General features: G+C 38.8%; 1 protein-coding gene across 8 annotated transcripts in view; it reads right to left on the bottom strand.

Annotated features, from left to right (window-relative positions):
- The window catches only part of Kcc (solute carrier family 12 member kcc), a 197,055-nt gene that overhangs the window by 15,579 nt on the left and 161,789 nt on the right, over positions 1 to 19,687 (bottom strand). For all 8 annotated transcript variants that reach the window (XM_076427657.1, XM_076427660.1, XM_076427658.1 and 5 more), the window contains 3 exons: positions 8,672 to 8,769; positions 1,304 to 1,564; positions 659 to 844 (listed from right to left, as the gene is read on the bottom strand). In XM_076427657.1, the coding sequence (XP_076283772.1) occupies positions 659 to 844; positions 1,304 to 1,564; positions 8,672 to 8,769 (545 nt within the window). The remainder of the gene's footprint in view (positions 1 to 658; positions 845 to 1,303; positions 1,565 to 8,671; positions 8,770 to 19,687) is intronic.

Genomic DNA, 19,687 nt, shown 5'->3' with positions numbered 1-19,687 from the left:
TCAATGTTGTTGAATTAATAAGATATTGCATTGGACCACGAAGACTTGAACATTGCAGTTTTATTTACTTGTATTTCCGAGGTGGAGGAATAGTTTATTAGTCCGTCAGGTCTTAAATATTCGAGTTCATTTTATTTATTTGCATCTGTGAGATAGTAAAAACAGTTTTAGTCGACCATGGAGACATGAATATTTATGTTTGTTTTATTTCCATGCATTTGTGAAGTGATAGAACGCTGTATTGGGCCATGAACACATGAATATTTATTTGTTTTATTTGCTTGCACTTGTGCAACGGTAGTAAAATATTTTATGAGGCGATCTAGACTTGAATATTCGAGTGTATTTTATTTATTTGCTTTTCCGAGGCGTGACATATTCTATTGGACCATCACGACTTAACTGTTCGAGGTTATGTTATTTATAAATTTAGTCATTGCACGGTGGATTCTCTTTTTGACGATTTCATGGCAGAGATGGTCAAGTCCATTCTTGTATATCAATTTTGATTATGTATTTTTGAACTTGCTGCTGTAAGATCAACGTTGACAACAAAGTTTTCTTACTAATTTGAAATAGCTACGAATTAGAATTTTGATGGGACATAGGATTGATCTCCGGACATAAATTCTACGATATCGATGGAGTGGGTACCTACCAGGACGATCTCCACCGCACCGATGATGTACATAGCAGCAGCTAAAGTGGTGCCTGTGTAGAATAACATCCCCACAGCACCACCGAATTCGGGACCTAAACTTCTGGATATCATGAAGTAGGACCCACCAGCTGGCACCACGCCATTCGTTGCGATAGCGCTCATACTGATCGCAGTTAGCATGGTCTGCCAACATAAAGCATCGAAACAAATTTTCAGCACCAAAAATCTGGTAGGTTTCCTACCACAGCTATCACAATAATTGCTCCACAATCTTCATAAAAATTTATCTCAAAATCAATATTTTTTGTCTTATTTCTCAGTTTTATAAATTATGCTGTATGCTAAAAACTAAACGTATCATTCAAACTGCACAAAAAGGACACTGCAAAATATTTCTTACTCTATTTAAAAATGATTGAATTAATTCCTGTCTGCAAAAATATTAAAGATATGAATTTCTTGAAAAAAAATATAGTTGCTTAAACCTCGAGGATCAGCGGTGAATAATCTTTTCCACTCTCGCCAAGGTGGTTCTATTTTGTGACACAGTGAAAACGATTATGCAAATACGTCGCTCAGTCTGTAGATTTAAGCTCACGAGGGTCGACGTTTCAGGAGGAGGATTTGGTGCACATTACTCACCACACAGCAGCAACAAAGCACGATGAAGAAACCCTGTATGGCGCCAGCCGTGCCAACCACCCACGTCAAACGGATGAACAAGATTACACCGAAGATGTTCTGGATACATGGCAGAAAGACGCCGATCAGCGTGCCCATCCGTGCACCGCCTTGCACAGGAGGCGGTTTCGCATCCGGATCGGTGGCAGCTGGGATCGTGTTGCTATAATTCGATAGACTGCTGAGCAGAGTTGAGATTCGAGGCCGATCTTCCATCTCTTCCTGAAAGTAAGGAAACCAGGCACCGTGGTACCGTGAGAGAATCCTGCCGAGTGCGATTACTACTTATTGCGTTGTCTGATGCAAGTTAATTTACATTTAGTAGCTGATATGTTAGGGTTACGAGACGAATGTGGAAAAATGTTTTAATGCATATAATATTTGCTTAACTTAAATATTTATTTACTTAAAAAAATTCTATTCATGAAAACTAATATTAATATTGCAGCTGGGGATTTTTTAATATTAGGTCGAAAAGAAAGTTCTTACGGATTTTCTTATTTTGATTTTATAATAAAAACCGCAAGAACTTTCTTTCCAACCTAATAGCAATGATAATCTCAATAGAACACAAACAAGTCGTCCCTAGTAGTGTACTATTTCTTTTGATACTATTAGTGAGTTGTCTGACTATGCAGAGAATTTACTACTTAAAGTAATATGATAGAAAAGGATACACGGTGTACATTGAGAATAAAACATGGTTGAATAATTATTATTTCTGCAGCATCAAAATTTTATGATAATGTGTCCGACCTCATAGTAGATTTTCTACTCGATTTGACGAACACAGTTTAAATGGCTTTACTAGACTTATTTATTCGTATTCTACTAGTATTATGTACTAGACGATTGTGTCTGATCATGTACATACCTTTCTACTTAAAATGACGAGACCCAAAGACGAACATTGTACCGATATCGTTTAACATTGCCACATGATACGTCTGGCTACATATAGATCGTTCTACTTAAAGCAGATAGAATATCACGTTTTTTATTACCACTTCCAATTTTACTTCTTAGATATTTTCACTAGCTTTCTTACAAAAGTACTTATAAAAATAAGAGATATGTTCTTCATCGAATTGCAGGATTTCGTTTAAATTCACATTTTTATACAACAATTTAAAGAAAGAAAATCCAATGGTCTTCTCGATTCTCTAAAATCGTAAATTACACAGAACGGTGTTCAATAAAAATTTCGTTCTGTTATTACTACGTTGGGAACAGAAATGTATAATTTCAAATATCTGTGAAATTGTCTGCATTGTTAAATTTCCTGCATTTTCCACAATAATCGTATAAAATCAGCAACCTAGTCACGATTCGCGAGCAGACCGGGCAGTTAATAAGCGAATTTGGCGGAAGGCACGTATTAATCGACGAGGCCGGTTAATTAATTAACGAGTGGCCGAGTCGTGTTACGAGCATCCCGGCGTGGGAAAGCCGGGAAAAATCCACGCTTCCCATTAACGGGACCGTAACCGTTTCCGTGTAATAGCGCTAGATGCGAGATAATTAAACGAAACGCGATCCCCGAACAGCGTTTCGCCTGCTGCGAGTAGGATAACGAGCGAATCGTATTTCACGAATCCCTGATCGAGACGGACGGTAATCGAAAAGCACTTCTCTCGCCGGAAACTGCGACATCCACGCGAAATCATCTGCGACTAATAAGAAACAAATACATACATGTTGACTTTTTGCAAAATTTCAAAAGGGATATTGCGAACCGTAAAAGAAATTTTTATTTTACCTTGTCAAATATGGTACCAATGGATTGTTGAGACTCTTCCGATTAAAACGAGTCCAAACACGACGTAAATCGGCCTACTTTTGTTGATTTCATATATAGTATTCATACATTTGTCGTTAATTTTGTTATACACACTAAGAATAAAACTTGTCCGATTGCCGTCGTGTTTGGACTCGTTTTAATCAGAAGAACCTCAACAATCCAACAGTACTACTTTTGAAAAGTTAAGACCAAAAAATTTCTAAATTTTAAATTATTTTTATCGCCTGATTATCTTTTATGTTCGCGCAACCTCTTTGAGGTTCGTTTCCTTTCCTCTAGCACTTTTATTCTTCTACCTCGTCTGCTCGAGACACTGAGCAGTGGGGGAAGATTGGGGACGGCTCGTGCAAATTTAAGCGTAACAAATTCAACAAATTTAAAGGCCACCACTGTAATAAGACTTTCTTCGCGCAGGAATCTTTCCATTAAAACGGGTCGCGGGCGCAATTCCGAAAGGAACTTTCATTGAAATTCTTCCGGCGGTTTTTTATTCGATCGGGAAACAATAATGAGGAAACGGCGGTCTCCGTGGAAGGCATGAATGGGCAGAAATTACATGAACAAAAACGGCACATTCTGTTACAAGGATCGTGGGCGGAGATCGTTCGAACGATGCGCTTTTTTTATTGTGGGAATAAAGGGAAATCAGAGCGACGATAACGATTCTTTTTACTTCGTGATAAAATGCTGCCTTGCTGCTGGACCACGGGGATTTGAGTGCGGAGGATAAGCTGCTTTATGGCCTGTCGGTAAAATGGTACTTCTAGTTATTGGTCGAAAGAGATACAGAGTTTTAAGATTCAAAGAGTAGTCGTCTATTGGCGCAATTGAAATCTTAGGGATTGTAAGTGGAAAATGGCACTTTCTTTTATGATGGTAATGAAGCAAGTTCTCGCGATAAGATGGGACCTTTTAGGACTAGAGGGACAGTAAGAGACGCACATTATGTTTTGAAGTTGCAGTGAAGAAGGAATTGAAGTGTATCAATGTGAAAATTGTAAAAATATAGATACTGGTAGGAACAACTATATTTAATATACAAAAATGGTAAAAATATGGACAATAGTAGAAGAATATATTTAACGGATGATGGTAGAAGGACAACATATTGAATGACAATAATGGTGAAAATATAGATGATGGTACAAAAACATTTCTAACGACAAAAATGGTAATATTTAATGGCATGGTAAAAATGGTACAAAGATGGGAGAAGAACAACATATTTAATGATAGGAATCAACACTGAAAATTATTAGAATTTTTTCAGGATTGAAAGTATTTTGCAGGATAATATAAACAGTAATTTACATCATTAGTTCTGATGTTCGCTGCAGCAGTGGAACGAGATACAAATTGTTAGACTTCCATTGACCAGGGATTCTCCATTCGCCGCTGGTTCTCTTTAACCAGTTAAAGAGGCCAGAGGAGCACGGATAAAGAGATGCGGCGTGGAATCAGCGTCGATAAGCCTGTCCCACTCGGAGATAATTTCGACAGACCGTTACGAAGAGAAACGGATAATTGGATATCCCGAGGAATCGAGGTCGAAGCGAAACCGCGATTCAGCCGTGAGGCCCCCGACTGAAAGATCACGTTAATTAACCGGCTCTAAGGGCACGCTCGAGCGATGGGCTTGCGTCATTCCGGGCACCGGCCATTTTCTTTCCTCTCTTTCCCATTTTCATGCGGCCTCGAGGCACCGGTACAACTCGGGAATGCCAATCGTTAAGTAACATGGTTGGATGCTAAATGTATGCGGCATACAGTTCCCGGCCAATCGTGGCCGACCCTCGAACAAAAATGGCGACCGTCATTTCGTTACTCGACTCGAGATTTAATTACGACGTATCTTTCGGCATCGACGGTGCAGAGTCGAAATTATTAACATAATTAATGAAACTAAATGGCACGAATCGTTTTTTTAGGGTTTTAGGAATAAGCTTGATAGCGTAGTCTTTTTTCCTTGAGGAAATTATAGTTGATCGTATTGCCGATGGCGTTGCAGTAACGCTAATGGCCGACACTCGAACGAAAATGGCGATCCTGACTTCGTCATTCAACTCGAGATTTAATTATAAAGTATCTTTTGGCATTGACAATATAGAGTCGAAATTAATGACGAAATTGGTAGAACTAAATGGTACGAATCGTTTTTCTGCGCTTTTAAGATTGATATCGATACTGTCGGCCTTTTATCTTCGTGATAATGTGGCCGTTCGTTCAGAAAATGGCGTCACGAATCCACTAATGGTCGACTGAAGGTTTAATTGGAACAATTCTTTATTTGATGTTTAATTAAAATTATTAGAGAGACAGTTTAATGGCTTCGGACTCATTACGGTCCTTTCTCTTGATAATATATAATAAATTCTCTTGAATTTTTAGATAAAACTAATAAATGTACAAAACTGAAAGGGAATTCTAGTATTACATATTCTATGTTAGAAATGAAAAAATGTGGAAAAATAAAGGGGCGTTATTTACGTACAAAGACTAATTAAATGACGAAACGCACCTTTATGGAAGTTACGATAGAGATGGAACATTGCCTTTCGCAAACTTCGTAACGAAGTTAAGCGACCTAACGAGCACCGATTGTTTACTAATATTGCGAGGGATAGTAGAATCGATCACGGGTCTAAAAATATTACTCGTACGTCGGAGCGTCGTTCGTTTAATAAATTTTTAAACTATCCCGGTAACGCGACCGTCCCCAGAGCTTCCACGCGCGTCGAGGTATTACAAACGAAGCGGAAAATCTCGCTGTTGCGGTTTATAACTTGCGTTTAACGGGTTTGCCGAGGAATTTTATTAGTCATATCCCAGCCTGTGAACGATGCGGTCGTATAAAATGCTGTCGAATGCCGGGACCCTCAAAATTCGCCGCAGCATATCCCCTGGAGAACGTCGTAAAATGAATGTCATGAATTCGGTAGCTGCTTCTCGCAATTTCGATCTAATTTACTGCCGAAGTAACAATATGCACTGGAACGTTAGTGTAACGAAAGCTTTGAAAAATTGCGCGACTGCATTTATTGTTTGAAAGTACATTTTGTTCTTCATTAACGATAATTCATCACTCACAACTTTTAGAGTTGTTTCTAACTCTAATATTGTAGATGCCAGTAGCTTGTCTGACTATGTACCGAATTTACCACTTAAAGTAATAAGAAAGAAACAGAATAACAGTTTGTATAACGTAAAATAAAAAATTGTTGAATAATCGTGATTTTTTACAGTATCAAAATTCGATGATAACTAATAGAATTTAAAATTTTCATTTTGCGTAAAGATGTAACAATAAGAATATTGTTCGAAGGTTTCGTGGATCGATTTTCCAGTGTCGAAGGGTTCTCAATTAAATTTTCGAGGAAATTCGAGTAAGCGGTAAATGTGTCCCGAAACGAACCCTCCCGAAGACGTCAGTGCGACAATGTTCCGCCATTACGACCGGTTAATCGCATCAATTAACTGGGAAATTAATTCGGCCGCGGCCGGGAACGGAAGTTTCGTCGAAATTTCGCGGGACTTTGACCGTAACTTTAATCGAATTCCACGGCTCCATGCCGGCTGCCACACCATGCTTTAGTCGCGACTGATAAGCGCGTTTGCAGTTCAAAGCGGAAACTATTTTCCTCGTCAAAGTCCGCCGGCATTCACCGGAGGAGGATTAGAAGGACGAAGGAATTAAAAAGAAGGACTCTCAATGGCGTGACTGAGCTTCAGGCTATCCTGTTCTTTTCACGGAAACTATCGTTTTGAAAAAGTCTTTCGAGTGTTCGGTAAGGGTCTTTTCTAATGATTTTCATCCTCCTCTATTCTCTGTCCTCAAAGGTGAAGTCTTCTGGAGCTTTCTTGAACCTTTGCATAGTTTTATAAGAAGAGAACATCTTTCCGAAGAAATTTCATGTGCCTTTGACGTTGTTTTCGAAACAGAAACTTTTATAAGACGGAGTATTAGTGAAAGGATTTCTGGGGAGCTCAGTACTTGTTCAAATTAATTTTTAAATTATAAATGTGATGACCAGAGACTGCGGATTTTATGCATTGATGACAAAAATGTAATAGTCACACGATTATAAAATATAAGTGCATGCATTTGAAAAATTTTCTCATAATTATTAGTCTGCGGGTCTCCAAGCATTACTATGAAAATTTTCCGAATACAGAAGACCACCATAATGAAAATTAATAATATTCATTTGCCATTTCCATCACAAGAGAAATATTGCTTCACGAAAGAACCTTAAATTTTAATTGTCACGGGACGGACTACAAAAAAAGACTTATAAAATTTGCATAAAGATTTGCATACTAATGGGGACAGTATTCCCCGAATGGTCTTCCAGATATTACATCAGGGATGAGAAAGAACGGATATTGGAACGATCAGGATTTAAAAGGAGAGAATTTGATTCTGTGGTTCAAAGAGAGGAACGTCGTTCGACGAGAAAAGTCTCGACGACGACACTCCGCAACGATCCTCGTCGGCAAAAGAAAAACTGCCGACGAAGGACAATGTTCCGAACAATAAAAGAGATGCACAACCGCAGAAGAATCCATTCGCGGGTTGCTTGTTCGTTGAACGACAATTAAGCGAATTGCACACTCGAGAGAATTCAACCCTGTCTCCCCTTCTCGGTATCCCTCGACCTCTCACTTTCGCGTTTTAATGAAGGACCCTTCTTTCGAGAAAAGGGACGGCCTAGCCTCCTCCGACGTCCCAGTTTTTCTTATCCGTTCACCTTTTACGCGCTAGCCGACTATTATCCGCGCGGACAACTGATCGTCTTACTGTCAAAAAATCCTCTCAGTAGCCCGGCATGTTCATTTTTTCCAAGGGCGCATCCGAAAATGATTCTTGAAAGGTTATCTATTTATTACAGTCAATTAATACAGAGATTTTGTGGATGGAACATTGTAATGAAAATTATTAGTGGACTGCTGCTTAGACGCGTTTATAACACAAATGGGAATTAAAGAACATCGACGTATTATTTTCACCTTACTGAAATTATTAAAGAAAGAAAGAACTGTTATTTAGCTCCTGTTCCTCACAATAGGTGCAGAACATTTTTATTTTGTATAAAATATAGGGTGCCCTCAAAATTAATAGACTATTTAAAATTTGGATTTGTTTATAGAAGAATGAACGTCAATTTGAAGATTGTCTAGTTACATCCGGGTCCCTCTACAGGACCTACATATGTACTGCTTCTAACTAGTAGTACGAGTCGATGAAGAGTCGGACGTTCTCCACTTTCGAATTAAATTGAACACGCAATTAGCAGGAAGTCCTAAATCAATCTTCTGTTATTTCATACTGTATTATCAACGTTTAAAGTATGTACATGACTATCGAACGAATAATTTTAATCTGTTTAACCTTTTCTCGCGTCGAATGTTCCGAATGCATTTTATAGAAAGCTTTTTGTTTGTTCGATGAAATGCTCCGGGCAAACAGTGTGTGGACGGAAGTTTCCGAGGGTCGAATGTATGGACGTGTTTGTTGAAGGGCTACTTACACTGTAGAGGAAGAGATTGGTCTCGTATCCCGTCTTCTTCTCGGAATTCCCTCCGCCCACCATGGGATCGCCATCTCCGCCGGCGTCGCCGCCATCGCCTGTAACCATAAAAAGGAAATCTCCATGTATTTACCCGCAGAAAATGCCGGCATTCAATTCCAACCCGACTGATCACTCTCGTCCCACAATCAAGTACGCTCTAAATCCCAATTGGATAATGCTAGAACGCTAACAATTTTCTACTCCCGATTGATTTGAATATGTTCCCAATAGAGCCGCGGAACTTTAAATAGAAACACAGCGGCGAACGGTGTAGTTAAAAAAGTTTTAATAGTCGCCTCGAGAGCCGTGCCGATAGATTCTGGTTTCCGTTCGGAAAGTAGAAATCAGTTCTTTTCATCGCAATCTCTCGTTCGCTTTTTTTCCCCCCCGAGTCCAGTTTCAATGAGAGTTGTATCCAATTTAGCGGATTACCAGGCTCGTCTGTTTGCTTTTTCAGTTCTCGCTGTTTGTCAGCCGGCAAGATAAATCGGATCTGAATCTTTGATTCGAGGATCGACTGTGGTCCGAGTCAATAATTCGACGGACGCGGTTCAACGTAGCGACGGTGTTTGTCCGACTATGGCAACCATTCTTTGGGAATTCGACGTCGCATTTGAATGGATCGTCCGTGCAAATATTTTTCGAAGGGCTGCTTTTGCAGCTGGAATTAATCCGCAGTAGTTCGAGTCGATGCTTTGTCGGACAGACTGCGTTTTCCGGGTCTATCGCTCGCGAAAAAAGTGGGCTTTACGATTTTTTCAAATTTATTCCTGCGAGGAACACGTCATTACATGGGGGAAAGAGTGGGTCGAGTCAATGTTTCGTCAGACAGGGTACATTCTCTGTTCAGTCTACAATTTTTTGACATTTTCACCATTTCTGAAACAGTATTATCCTCTTAAATTTCTATATTTGTACTGATGAGTAGAGCAAGTCAATATTTCGTCAGACCTGGCACATTCTCTGCTTCTATCACTTGCAAGTGGCAGTCTTAACAATTTTTAGAAATATAATAACGACGTGTTTTTACCGTTGCTTAAAGTATTTAAACTCTTACGTATCTATATTTGTATTGACCAGTAGTTCAAGTCAATATATCGCCAGACCTTATCTATTTCCTGGTTCTGGTTCTTCAAAAAATAATTTTTACAATTTTTAAAAATTTACTACTGCGAGGATCATTAATGAGTAGCACACAAATAGGAAATGTTGACTATTATAATTAGACTGCGGATCTTTATGCAAAGTAAAAAATGTTTGCATTGATTGCAAGACACAGGAGTGAAATAAAAATTTCTTTCTTCTTTTAATTATCTGATTAGGGCTGAGATCAATACGTTGATGACTTTAAATCTTTTTAATATGTTCACTGCTTTAAATCGCGCTTACCCATTTTTGTCATAAATGCATAAAATCCGTGATACAAAAATTTCTTTCTTCTTTTAATTATCCGATTAAGCTGAGACCAATACGTTGATGACATTAAATCTTTTTAATATGTTCATTGCTTTAAATCGCGCTTACCCATTTTTGTCATAAATGCATAAAATCCGTGAAATAAAAATTTCTTTCTTCTTTTAATTATCTGATTAAGCTGAGACCAATACGTTGATGACTTTAAATCTTTTTAATATGTTCACTGCTTTAAATTGCGCTTACCCATTTTTGTCATAAATGCATAAAATCCGTGATACAAAAATTTCTTTCTTCTTTTAATTATCCGATTAAGCTGAGACCAATACGTTGATGACTTTAAATCTTTTTAATATGTTCACTGCTTTAAATCGCGCTTACCCATTTTAGTCATAAATGCATAAAATCCGCAGTCTAATTATAATTATTACCATCTTGCAGAAAATAAAAAATTGAACACACGCGATACTATAAACATTGATGGACAGTAGAAAAAATAAATTCGTGATTGTGAATACGTGTACGTTAATACTGATTGGCAGTTTTACGTTTTCTCTTGTGCCCAGAAAATCTGATGGCAGCGTGTTCAGACAAGATCGGGCCGACATCGATGAACATTTCCGCGCGAACGAAGACACTCGTCGAAATCAGCGGTCCGTCGGATTGATACATCGATCGATCGGCACACGATCGGTTGCGGCAAACGGCATGCCCGGAGAGTCCGCAGAGGCGTCCCGACGTGCTTCGACGTCGAATCGACGCCCGCCACTTTCGCGGCCACGTATTTCTGCCCGCAATAACGAATTACGTGTAAGCACGTTTCAATCCGGCCACTGCTCGTGAAGCCCGTCCCCGGCGCTGACATTTCGGGGGATGTCTTCTTCGTCGACCGAGTTGGCGCCTCGACGTCCCGCGAAACTTGCCAGCAGACCCCGGGAAAATCGCTGAAAATTGGGACGAGCTCGGCCATCGAGTTTTCTTCGCGAGACCAGAACGATCTTTTCCTGGGAAATATTTTTCTTGGACTTTTCTGTCCACTTCTACTGAAAATCCTCATCCCTGAGGGTCCTCATCCTTATCATTTTTAACGTCGACAGGAACGTAATTGTGTCAATATTATTTATAAATGCATCGCAAGAAAAGGACTGTTTATTTTTCACGATTTCTTTTATGAAAATTTATTACTGAATAAAATTTTTAGACATTTTATACACTTGTCTACGTGTACAAAAATTGATTTTTTATAATTTTTTTATTCCTTAGTCATTTCAGGGTGAAAAAATATGATTTCACTATTTAATTAAAGATGCTGTCTCCGTAGCTAATATTTAATTTAATTAATTGTGGTTTTAAATGCATTGGGGTCTTTAGATGGAAGAATGAGTAGAATTGTGTATAAATTTTGTTATTGCGGAGAATAATTATTCAGTTTATTTTGGCAAGCTCCTCGGTTAATCTGTGTACCGAAAACGAATGCAATTAGAAGTGCAATCTCTCCCAAGGGCTGATCCTATGGAAATTTCAACAGATCGAACGTAAATTAATTTGCGAGTAATAGTATTAACCTCGTTCGATATGCGAGTATGTACGAATTAAACAACGGGTCGTCGTTTGCGTAAATTAATTGAACACGATCCAGCAACAACGCCATTCATTAGCGGACTTTGTAGAATTGATTTTTCCATTTGGTCGTAACGCTATAAGTAGAAACGTGTGTGTACAGTCGGACGTATACATTAATGTCTCTGCTAAAAATAACTCGATGCACATGTACAATTTTTACCCAATTAGTGCACGTATTAAAGAAGATATAGAGACGTGTGTGTGATCGTACAAATATCGAATCAGCCTGGGTATTAGCTACTCGTAAAATTGGAGCAGCGTAAAATATGGTAACATTTTTATTAAGAATATCTCCGTGTGCTTCTAAAATTTTTATTCAGTTAGTGATCATGTTTAAGAATGCATACAGCTGTGGAAATACTTAAAAGTACTGAGTCTGGCTGGGCTATAAATTTTTAAACTGAACCTATATTATAAGAAGTTGGAGTACCGTATACGTACACTATACTTTAAAATTTAATTAAAATTAACTTCGACTGTTCTTAAAATTTGTTTCCTAATTACTACACATATCGGAGAAGATGTATAATCCTAAAAATTTCAGGTCACGTTGTCCCAGAAAATTTCAAACTCTCCCCATCCTCACGAATTCGAGGTTTCGCGGTCATAATCAACATTCGGTGATAAAATAAGTGCGATTTCGATGAAATATAGAGGTTCAAAATGGCAGGGAGTATATTAAAAAATAGAAGCAAGTCGTCGAATCCAAGGCATTTCGGTTCATTGGCGCGTGACGACCTGGAACACGATCGATCTTTGACGCACGGAGTTCGCGAATCGAACTTGGTGCTTTCTTCGCGCGGAAGAAAGCAGGATGCCGGGAAAAATAGACCGAGTTACACTTGCCCCGGCCGTCTTTCCCGGGGAACTTACCAGAAAACGAGGAAAGTTGCGTTCAGCGCGTGACTAGCCCGAGTGTCGAGTGTGCTGGGTGGCCGAGAGGGAGAGAAAAGTTCGCGACAAGAAACTTTTTCATTCTGGCAATCGATGGCCGGATAGTTACATTTATACAGGGCGTTGCAGGGAACAAGGTTGTAAAACTTGCCTGAAACTGGAGAGTCTCGCAAAAACTGCGATCCTACTGGAAAAAAAACGAGGTTCGAAAAACGAGTTTTAGTTCCACGTGTAGAATAAAAGCTTTTCCCAGTGCTCGCCTTCGGGGGAATCGAATGTAGCGTCTGATCAGTGCGCGCCGTTTCTACTTGCTATCGGAGTAACCGGGATGTTCAATTTAGAACACTGTAGTAGTTTTATCGAGTAAAATTCTCTGGTGTGACAATTTTGAGACTCATTTTTTATGGTTTATTCTTCTGGTTCATTTTTATGGCTCGTTTTCGTGACTCATTTTTCATTCTCATTCTGGTGGTTCATTTGTGTGACTCACTTTTGTGGTTCATTTTTATGGTTAATACCTGTGGTTTACTCTTGTGGCACATTCTTGTGATTCATTTTTATGAATCATTCTTCTGGTTCATTTTAATGCCTCGTTTTCGTGACTCTTTTTTATGGATCATTCTAGTGGCTCATTTTTGTGGTTACATTTGAGTGGCCCATTTTTGTGGTTAAATTTGAGTGAGTCACTTTTTGTGGTTAAATCTGAGCAAGTCACTTTTGTGGTTCATTTTTATGGCTCATTTTTGTGGTTCCTCCTTGTCGCTCATTTTTATGGCTAATGTTTGTGGTTCATTAGTGTGGCTCATTCTTGTAGTTCATTTGTGTAGTTCACTTTTGTAGTTCATTTTTGTAGTTCATTTTTGTAGTGCATTTTTGCGGCTCATGTTTCTATATACGAGTTTTAAAATATGTTCTCGTGGTTCTCTTTAAGCTGATCGTTTATGCTGTCGGATTGCAGAGGCTGGGAAGGAGAAAAGTCGTCGATGCTCGCCGGGGACGTTCGATCGGAATGATAATGAGATTCTTGAGGCGATCTCGAGGTTAAAGAGCGCACGGCAATTAGAAAGAGAGCTCGTTACTCGAAACACACAGGGCGGTGCCGAACGAACAAGCGAGACCGCCCGGCTACCATTCGAAAAACTAGGCCGGTCAATATTAACTCGCTGATTTGTTGCTTTGTCTCTTTGTGAGCCGCCCTCTCGCCACTCATCCTTCGTTAGGATGTCTATAACGATGACAATGGACCACGGGATCGACCGCGGAATCCATTTAACGAGTCGAAATGAATATTTGCGTCGTCGTCTGTACCGATGACGATGCTCTAAGTCCGCTGACGTTCTGCGGACACAGTAATTTCCTGGCTCTCGTGTGCTTTCTAATCCTATTTCGAATCTCTCGGACTCCGATCTCAAAATTTCATGTTCGATCAACACACAAAATCGATTACACTGAGAAACTGCCCCTGTGACAAATATTCAGTCATAGAAATTGGACATTTTTTAATGGAGTATATTTTTTAATGAACAATAACTCCATTTCCAGTCATTTAAAATAAATAAAATAATTTTAATGTAAAAGATAATTTTAATGCAATTAAATTCATCAAACATATATTGATATACGTCGTCAATTCATAAAATAATTTTAATATACATTTAGTATACACATATTATTATAGTACTAATTCATCAGAAATATTGACGTACGTTAATTCATAAAAATAATTGTCACTACTCTATCAATGATATTCACTGTGCATGATTTCGTAAAAAATATTTACCACCAACAAATAGGGGTGGTTTGCATCGTCGGAATGTTTATCGACGTGTTATCGATACGAAAGGTTACGCGTTGCGTAATTATGCGAGCCACGACGCTCGCAGTACCCGATTCCACGTCGCTTTTAACGACGGGGCTTGGCCGCCGCGCCGCCCCGCAGAGACAACCAGAGAGCGCATAATGGAAGGAGCAAACACGATTAAAATAATTAGGCGGCCATGGAGCCCCGATGGCTGCCGACTAAATACGGGTTCCGGTTAAATGGTAACCGCGATACCGCGACTCCACGCGAACGAAACCCTGTCGTTATAGTTAATTATCGGTCGACCGTGTTACCACGCCCTCGCATAGTCACCTTCTTCGGGCAAACTTCGGATAGACAACGCTACCCCCTGTTAGGGCTGGCTCGATTACCGCTGCCGGGGATCTCTTGCGTTTGGTATGGTACACTAACTTTACGTGACAGCCAATGGAACCTCCGGAATTTCCTAGCCCTAGAGCTACCTATAATTCTGAGGGTCTTAGAGGAAGTTGGGGTATTTGGGGGTTGAAACAATTCAGTTCTGATTTTATTGAAAGGAAATACCTTGTTTCAATTTCCGCTCCGTTCCAAATTGTTGTGGGTTCATAACTTGTTGATCATAATTGTGCTGAGTTTAAGGGATGCACCAGGGAGTTGGAATAATCACGATTTTATAATAGAGAGACATTTTCGTTCAGCATTTACTCTGTTACCTATTTCTAAAATTGTTAATTCGTTCACTACTGACTGTATTTGTGCTAGTTTTAGGGGATGTTTGTACACTAGAGGGTTGAAATTATTGATTTTCGATTTTGTAGAGAAAAGAATGAAACGAAAGGTTTGAATAGAAGATTTTACACTGTTTCAGAAATTTTTAAGATTTTATAAGAATTTATATTACTGTGCAAATGTGCTACTAAAAGTGACTAAAAAAATTGTTATGCTAGTAGTCAGAGGTATATTACGTAATTTTGTACAAATAAATGAAAATAGAGGATCGTCAGGATCCCATGGCACACATAATGAAGGGGTTCGCTAGCATGTCAACTAGAAGGGGTTGTAGACAGCGTCGCCGATGTAAACACTCGGATACCAGGCTTTCATGGACGAGTTAACCTAAGTGGCTGAACTTTGCGAAGACGGGACCTGAAACGCGATTAATTTGCGAGCACGTCTTCCTCAAACTCTTAATTGATTTTGGCAGCGACGCCGAAACGAAAACCCGCACACCCCCATCCCTGATACCCTAAATAAATTTCATCCCCTAACTCGAGACGCCAAAAATCTCTCATCGGAATTCTCAACCAGACTTCTAACACGATTTAATCCTAATTTCACCAGAACCTCGTACGCAATCTAATATATGAAATTTTTGCGCAAACATTGAACTATTGATTCCTCTGGAATAAATCACGATTTGTAAACATTTTCAAAAATTAAATAGCTCTCTTCAACGAGAACATTTTACTATAGTGTCGGATGAAGTCTTTGAAGACGTTGTTAATCGTAAATATTTTTCTATTCCGCAAAAAAAGATTTTAAAAAATCTCATAAATCGCTAGAAAATATACAAATGATAAAAAGATGTAGGTTTTATTAACACAATCATTTGGAGGCAAGAACTTTCCTCGCACGAGTGTGGCGCATTATTAAATTTTCAGCGATACAATTGCAAAATCCCGTTGATTCGCGGCGAGCGGATCTCAAAAGTGCTTGGGGATCCTGTTTGGCACGATAGAATCGGGTCAAAGGACGGCAACTGCCAACTATTCGAGCAGCTTCTGGATACATGGTTTTGAGGGTGCAATTGGAACATGAGATATGGAAGAAGCTATCATACTCTATAAATTTTTCTTACTAACACAGTCGACATTACAGGTGTATTATCGCTGATCTCATTATTTTAGGCTGTACAAAAAATATAAAAAAGGTCCAGATACATAAGGAAAACTAATTTAACGTATAAATATTATGTTAAACGTTTAATCAGTCTTACAATAACAATAGAATTTAAAAATTTTCTCGTGGTCCGCACAAACAACCCCTAATGCTGGAGGGTTAAATATGGAAAAATAATTTTGTGCGGGTATGGATGATAAGATAGTAAACGTGTTAAAGACGTTAAGAAATCACAAAAATCGTTGAAAATTGCTGGTGACCCTAATTTGTTGGTCATGCTGTCCTTCAGGGATAGAATCGGGTCAAAGGACAGCAACTGCCAACTATTCGAGCAGCTTCTGGATACATGGTTTTAAGGGTGCAATTGGAACATGAGATATGGAAGAAGCTATCATACTCTATAAATTTTTCTTACTAACACAGTCGACATTACAGGTGTATTATCGCTGATCTTATTATTTTAGGCTGTACAAAAAATATAAACAATGTCCAGATACATAAGGAAAACTAATTTAACGTATAAATATTAAGTTAAACGTTTAATCAGTCTTACAATAACAATAGAACTTCAAAATTTTCTCGTGGTCCGTAAACAACCCCCAATGCTGGAGGGTTAAATATGGAAAAATAATTTTGTGCGGGTATGGATGATAAGATAGTAAACGTGTTAAAGACGTTAAAAAATCACAAAAATCGTTGAAAATTGCTGGTGACCCTAATTTGTTGGTCACGCTGTCCTTCAGGGATAGAATCGGGTCAAAGGACAGCAACCGCGAACGATTCGAGGAGATTCGAGATACGGGGTTGCAATTGGAACACGAGACACGGAAGAAGGGGATTGGAGACGGACGAAAAGGGTGGAATTCGAGAGATCGAACTCTTGAGGACATTTGCCAAGCCCCGGCAGAGTAGAGTCGAGCCAGCCCGGTATTCCCGGCGACTTCGCGACGCGAATTAACGACGCTGCGATTATCCGGTTCGAGTTCGATGCACCCGCCCACCCTTTTTTGGCCCCTCCGACCGAAAATATTGCGCCACTCGGTCGGAAGGGTCGGGGATCCTGCTTCCTGGACCCGGCCACGGTAAATCCGCGGAAAATGGGCCAACGGACTCCGGCTCCACCGAGACTCCCTGCCTCCCTTTTCTTTCCTTGCCTCCTCTAGCGAGATAATTGCGGAATTTTTACGCGGAAATTAGCGGTTGTTCGGTGAAACGTAACCGGGACCTCGGGAAACTGTGATTATTAATTTTTGGGGGTTAAATGGGGGTGAAACGAGGTCCTATTTATGGTAATTTATCAGTCCTGTAGCGTGTGGGGAAGACGGATACGAAGCAGAGTAATCATTCTTCTGTGTAGAGTTAGATGTAAAATGTTGTTCGAAACTTATTTGCCATTTTCTAAATTTCTTTTATGCAGAATTATTGGTACAATATTTTTGAAAGCTCATTTGTCATTTTGTAAATGTCTTGTATATCGAATTATTGGTAAAATATTTTTCAAAGCTTATTTTTATAGACATTTTCTTACATTTCTTTCAGCATTATATATTTTTAAATACTTTTCTGATCGTCCTATAAAAATACGTTCCTGGAAAAATTGTCTACCAGCTTTATTAAAGTAATTATAGTGATGAGAACCAGTTAATGCTTCTCTTGATTCTATATACTGCACGTTCTGCGAAGGAGGTAGAATATAATAATTAACACAATGAACAGCAGTGTAATTACGATCCTTCGTGTACTCGTTACACTCTGCACGAGTTTCCTGATGCAATCGATTACCTCAACAATAATTGATATTGCCATGGAAAAGCTTCAAAGTTTTAATTATGCAGCAGAGTCCAGAGACTGTGAAAGGAAGAAATTCTATTACAGTTCCTATTATTAGTCTAATTAGTAGACTGCGGTTCTTAATTGAAAATAAAAGTTTTCTTCGATCACAATGGATCACAAGAAACAACACAAAAATTCATTGTCTTTTTTAATAATGTTCATGTGTTCAAAATGGCGTAATTCCTTCGATTCAACTGAAGCAGTATTATTATTCGTGTATTTCCAATTTGCAGACATTAATACCTCAAAAAAATTATACAAATTCAATGGGCTGTTGTTTAAAATGTATTATTATGATATAAAGTGTAAAAGCAATAATTTGAAGATTCACTGATATTTTTAAGAGACAAGACATTAACACCTTACAAAAAAATTAGAAAAATCCTATACAGATGGGCTGTTATTTAAAAATCGATTGTTACTTTCGCCAACTATTGCACAATATCATTAAACTTGTATTTTCAATTTTCAGACATTAACACCTCAAAAAAAATTATACAAATTCAATGGGCTGTTGTTTAAAAATGTATTGTTATGATATAAAGTGTAAAAGCAATAATTTGAAGATTCATTGCTATTTTCAAGAGACAGAAGATGCCGACGGTCCACTGTCTGTTTGCATCGGTTGACAGGCAAAGATTAATCCGGGGCCGGGTAGAAATATAATTTTTTTCGAAACTCCCGGGTAGGGAAGCTACAAAGCTGAAAATTCCCCGACGATCCACAAACACAGGAGCGCGGATGAAAAGCGGATGAACGCGCGGAGAGGAGCTTAAAAGCAATGGCAACAATGCCGGGCGTGTCCCGTTTGGTCGGTGTCCCAATTTCGCTGCTCGCCGGGAGAGAGACGATAAATCGCAACGGGACCGAACCACCAGCGACGTCGTCGTCGTCGACGCCGGTCGTCGCGACGGCATTATTCGTTGCTCGAGTTTATTACGACGGCGGCCAGGTGCCGATTATTGGCATCCAGAGCATTTACAAGCGGAAGAGTGCAACACTCGATACACTCGATGTGTGGATTGTGCATCGCCTCTCTGTAGATCGTCGATTTGTTCTTTCCGCATCCTTTCGGTTTCCAAGGAGATCCAGACGATGATTTTTGTTGAATTCAGTGTGATCCTTCGTAAGTATTATAGATTATAGTCTTTCGGTAATTTCCATTGTGTTTGTTTAATTGCAGTATCATTCATCTAATATTTTATTTCTGCAAAATAAAATTTTTCTTCATTGATTGCAGGTGACAGAATCCAAATAGACGTTGAATATTCAATTTTTATAGATTTTTATCTATAAATTGAAAATAATTAAAATAAATCTTTTTCATATTTAGAAAACATATAAAACTGTAAAACATTTATAGATTAAAGAATTTCTTGTATTATTTTTGACGCGTCGAAATGATTAAAAGGAGGAATAGAAAAGTCTATTCATAATAGGATACGTTTAGTGTAAAATTGTATCAAGTTGACAGCGAAAGCTATTAAAGACGAACGTAGCGAACGTGTTAA

This window comes from Lasioglossum baleicum, chromosome 7, assembly GCF_051020765.1.
Source record: "Lasioglossum baleicum chromosome 7, iyLasBale1, whole genome shotgun sequence".
In the NCBI taxonomy this organism is placed as follows: Eukaryota; Metazoa; Arthropoda; class Insecta; order Hymenoptera; family Halictidae; genus Lasioglossum; species Lasioglossum baleicum.
Note: the sequence above shows the minus strand (reverse complement) of the source record. Positions and strands in the feature narration are given on the sequence as shown.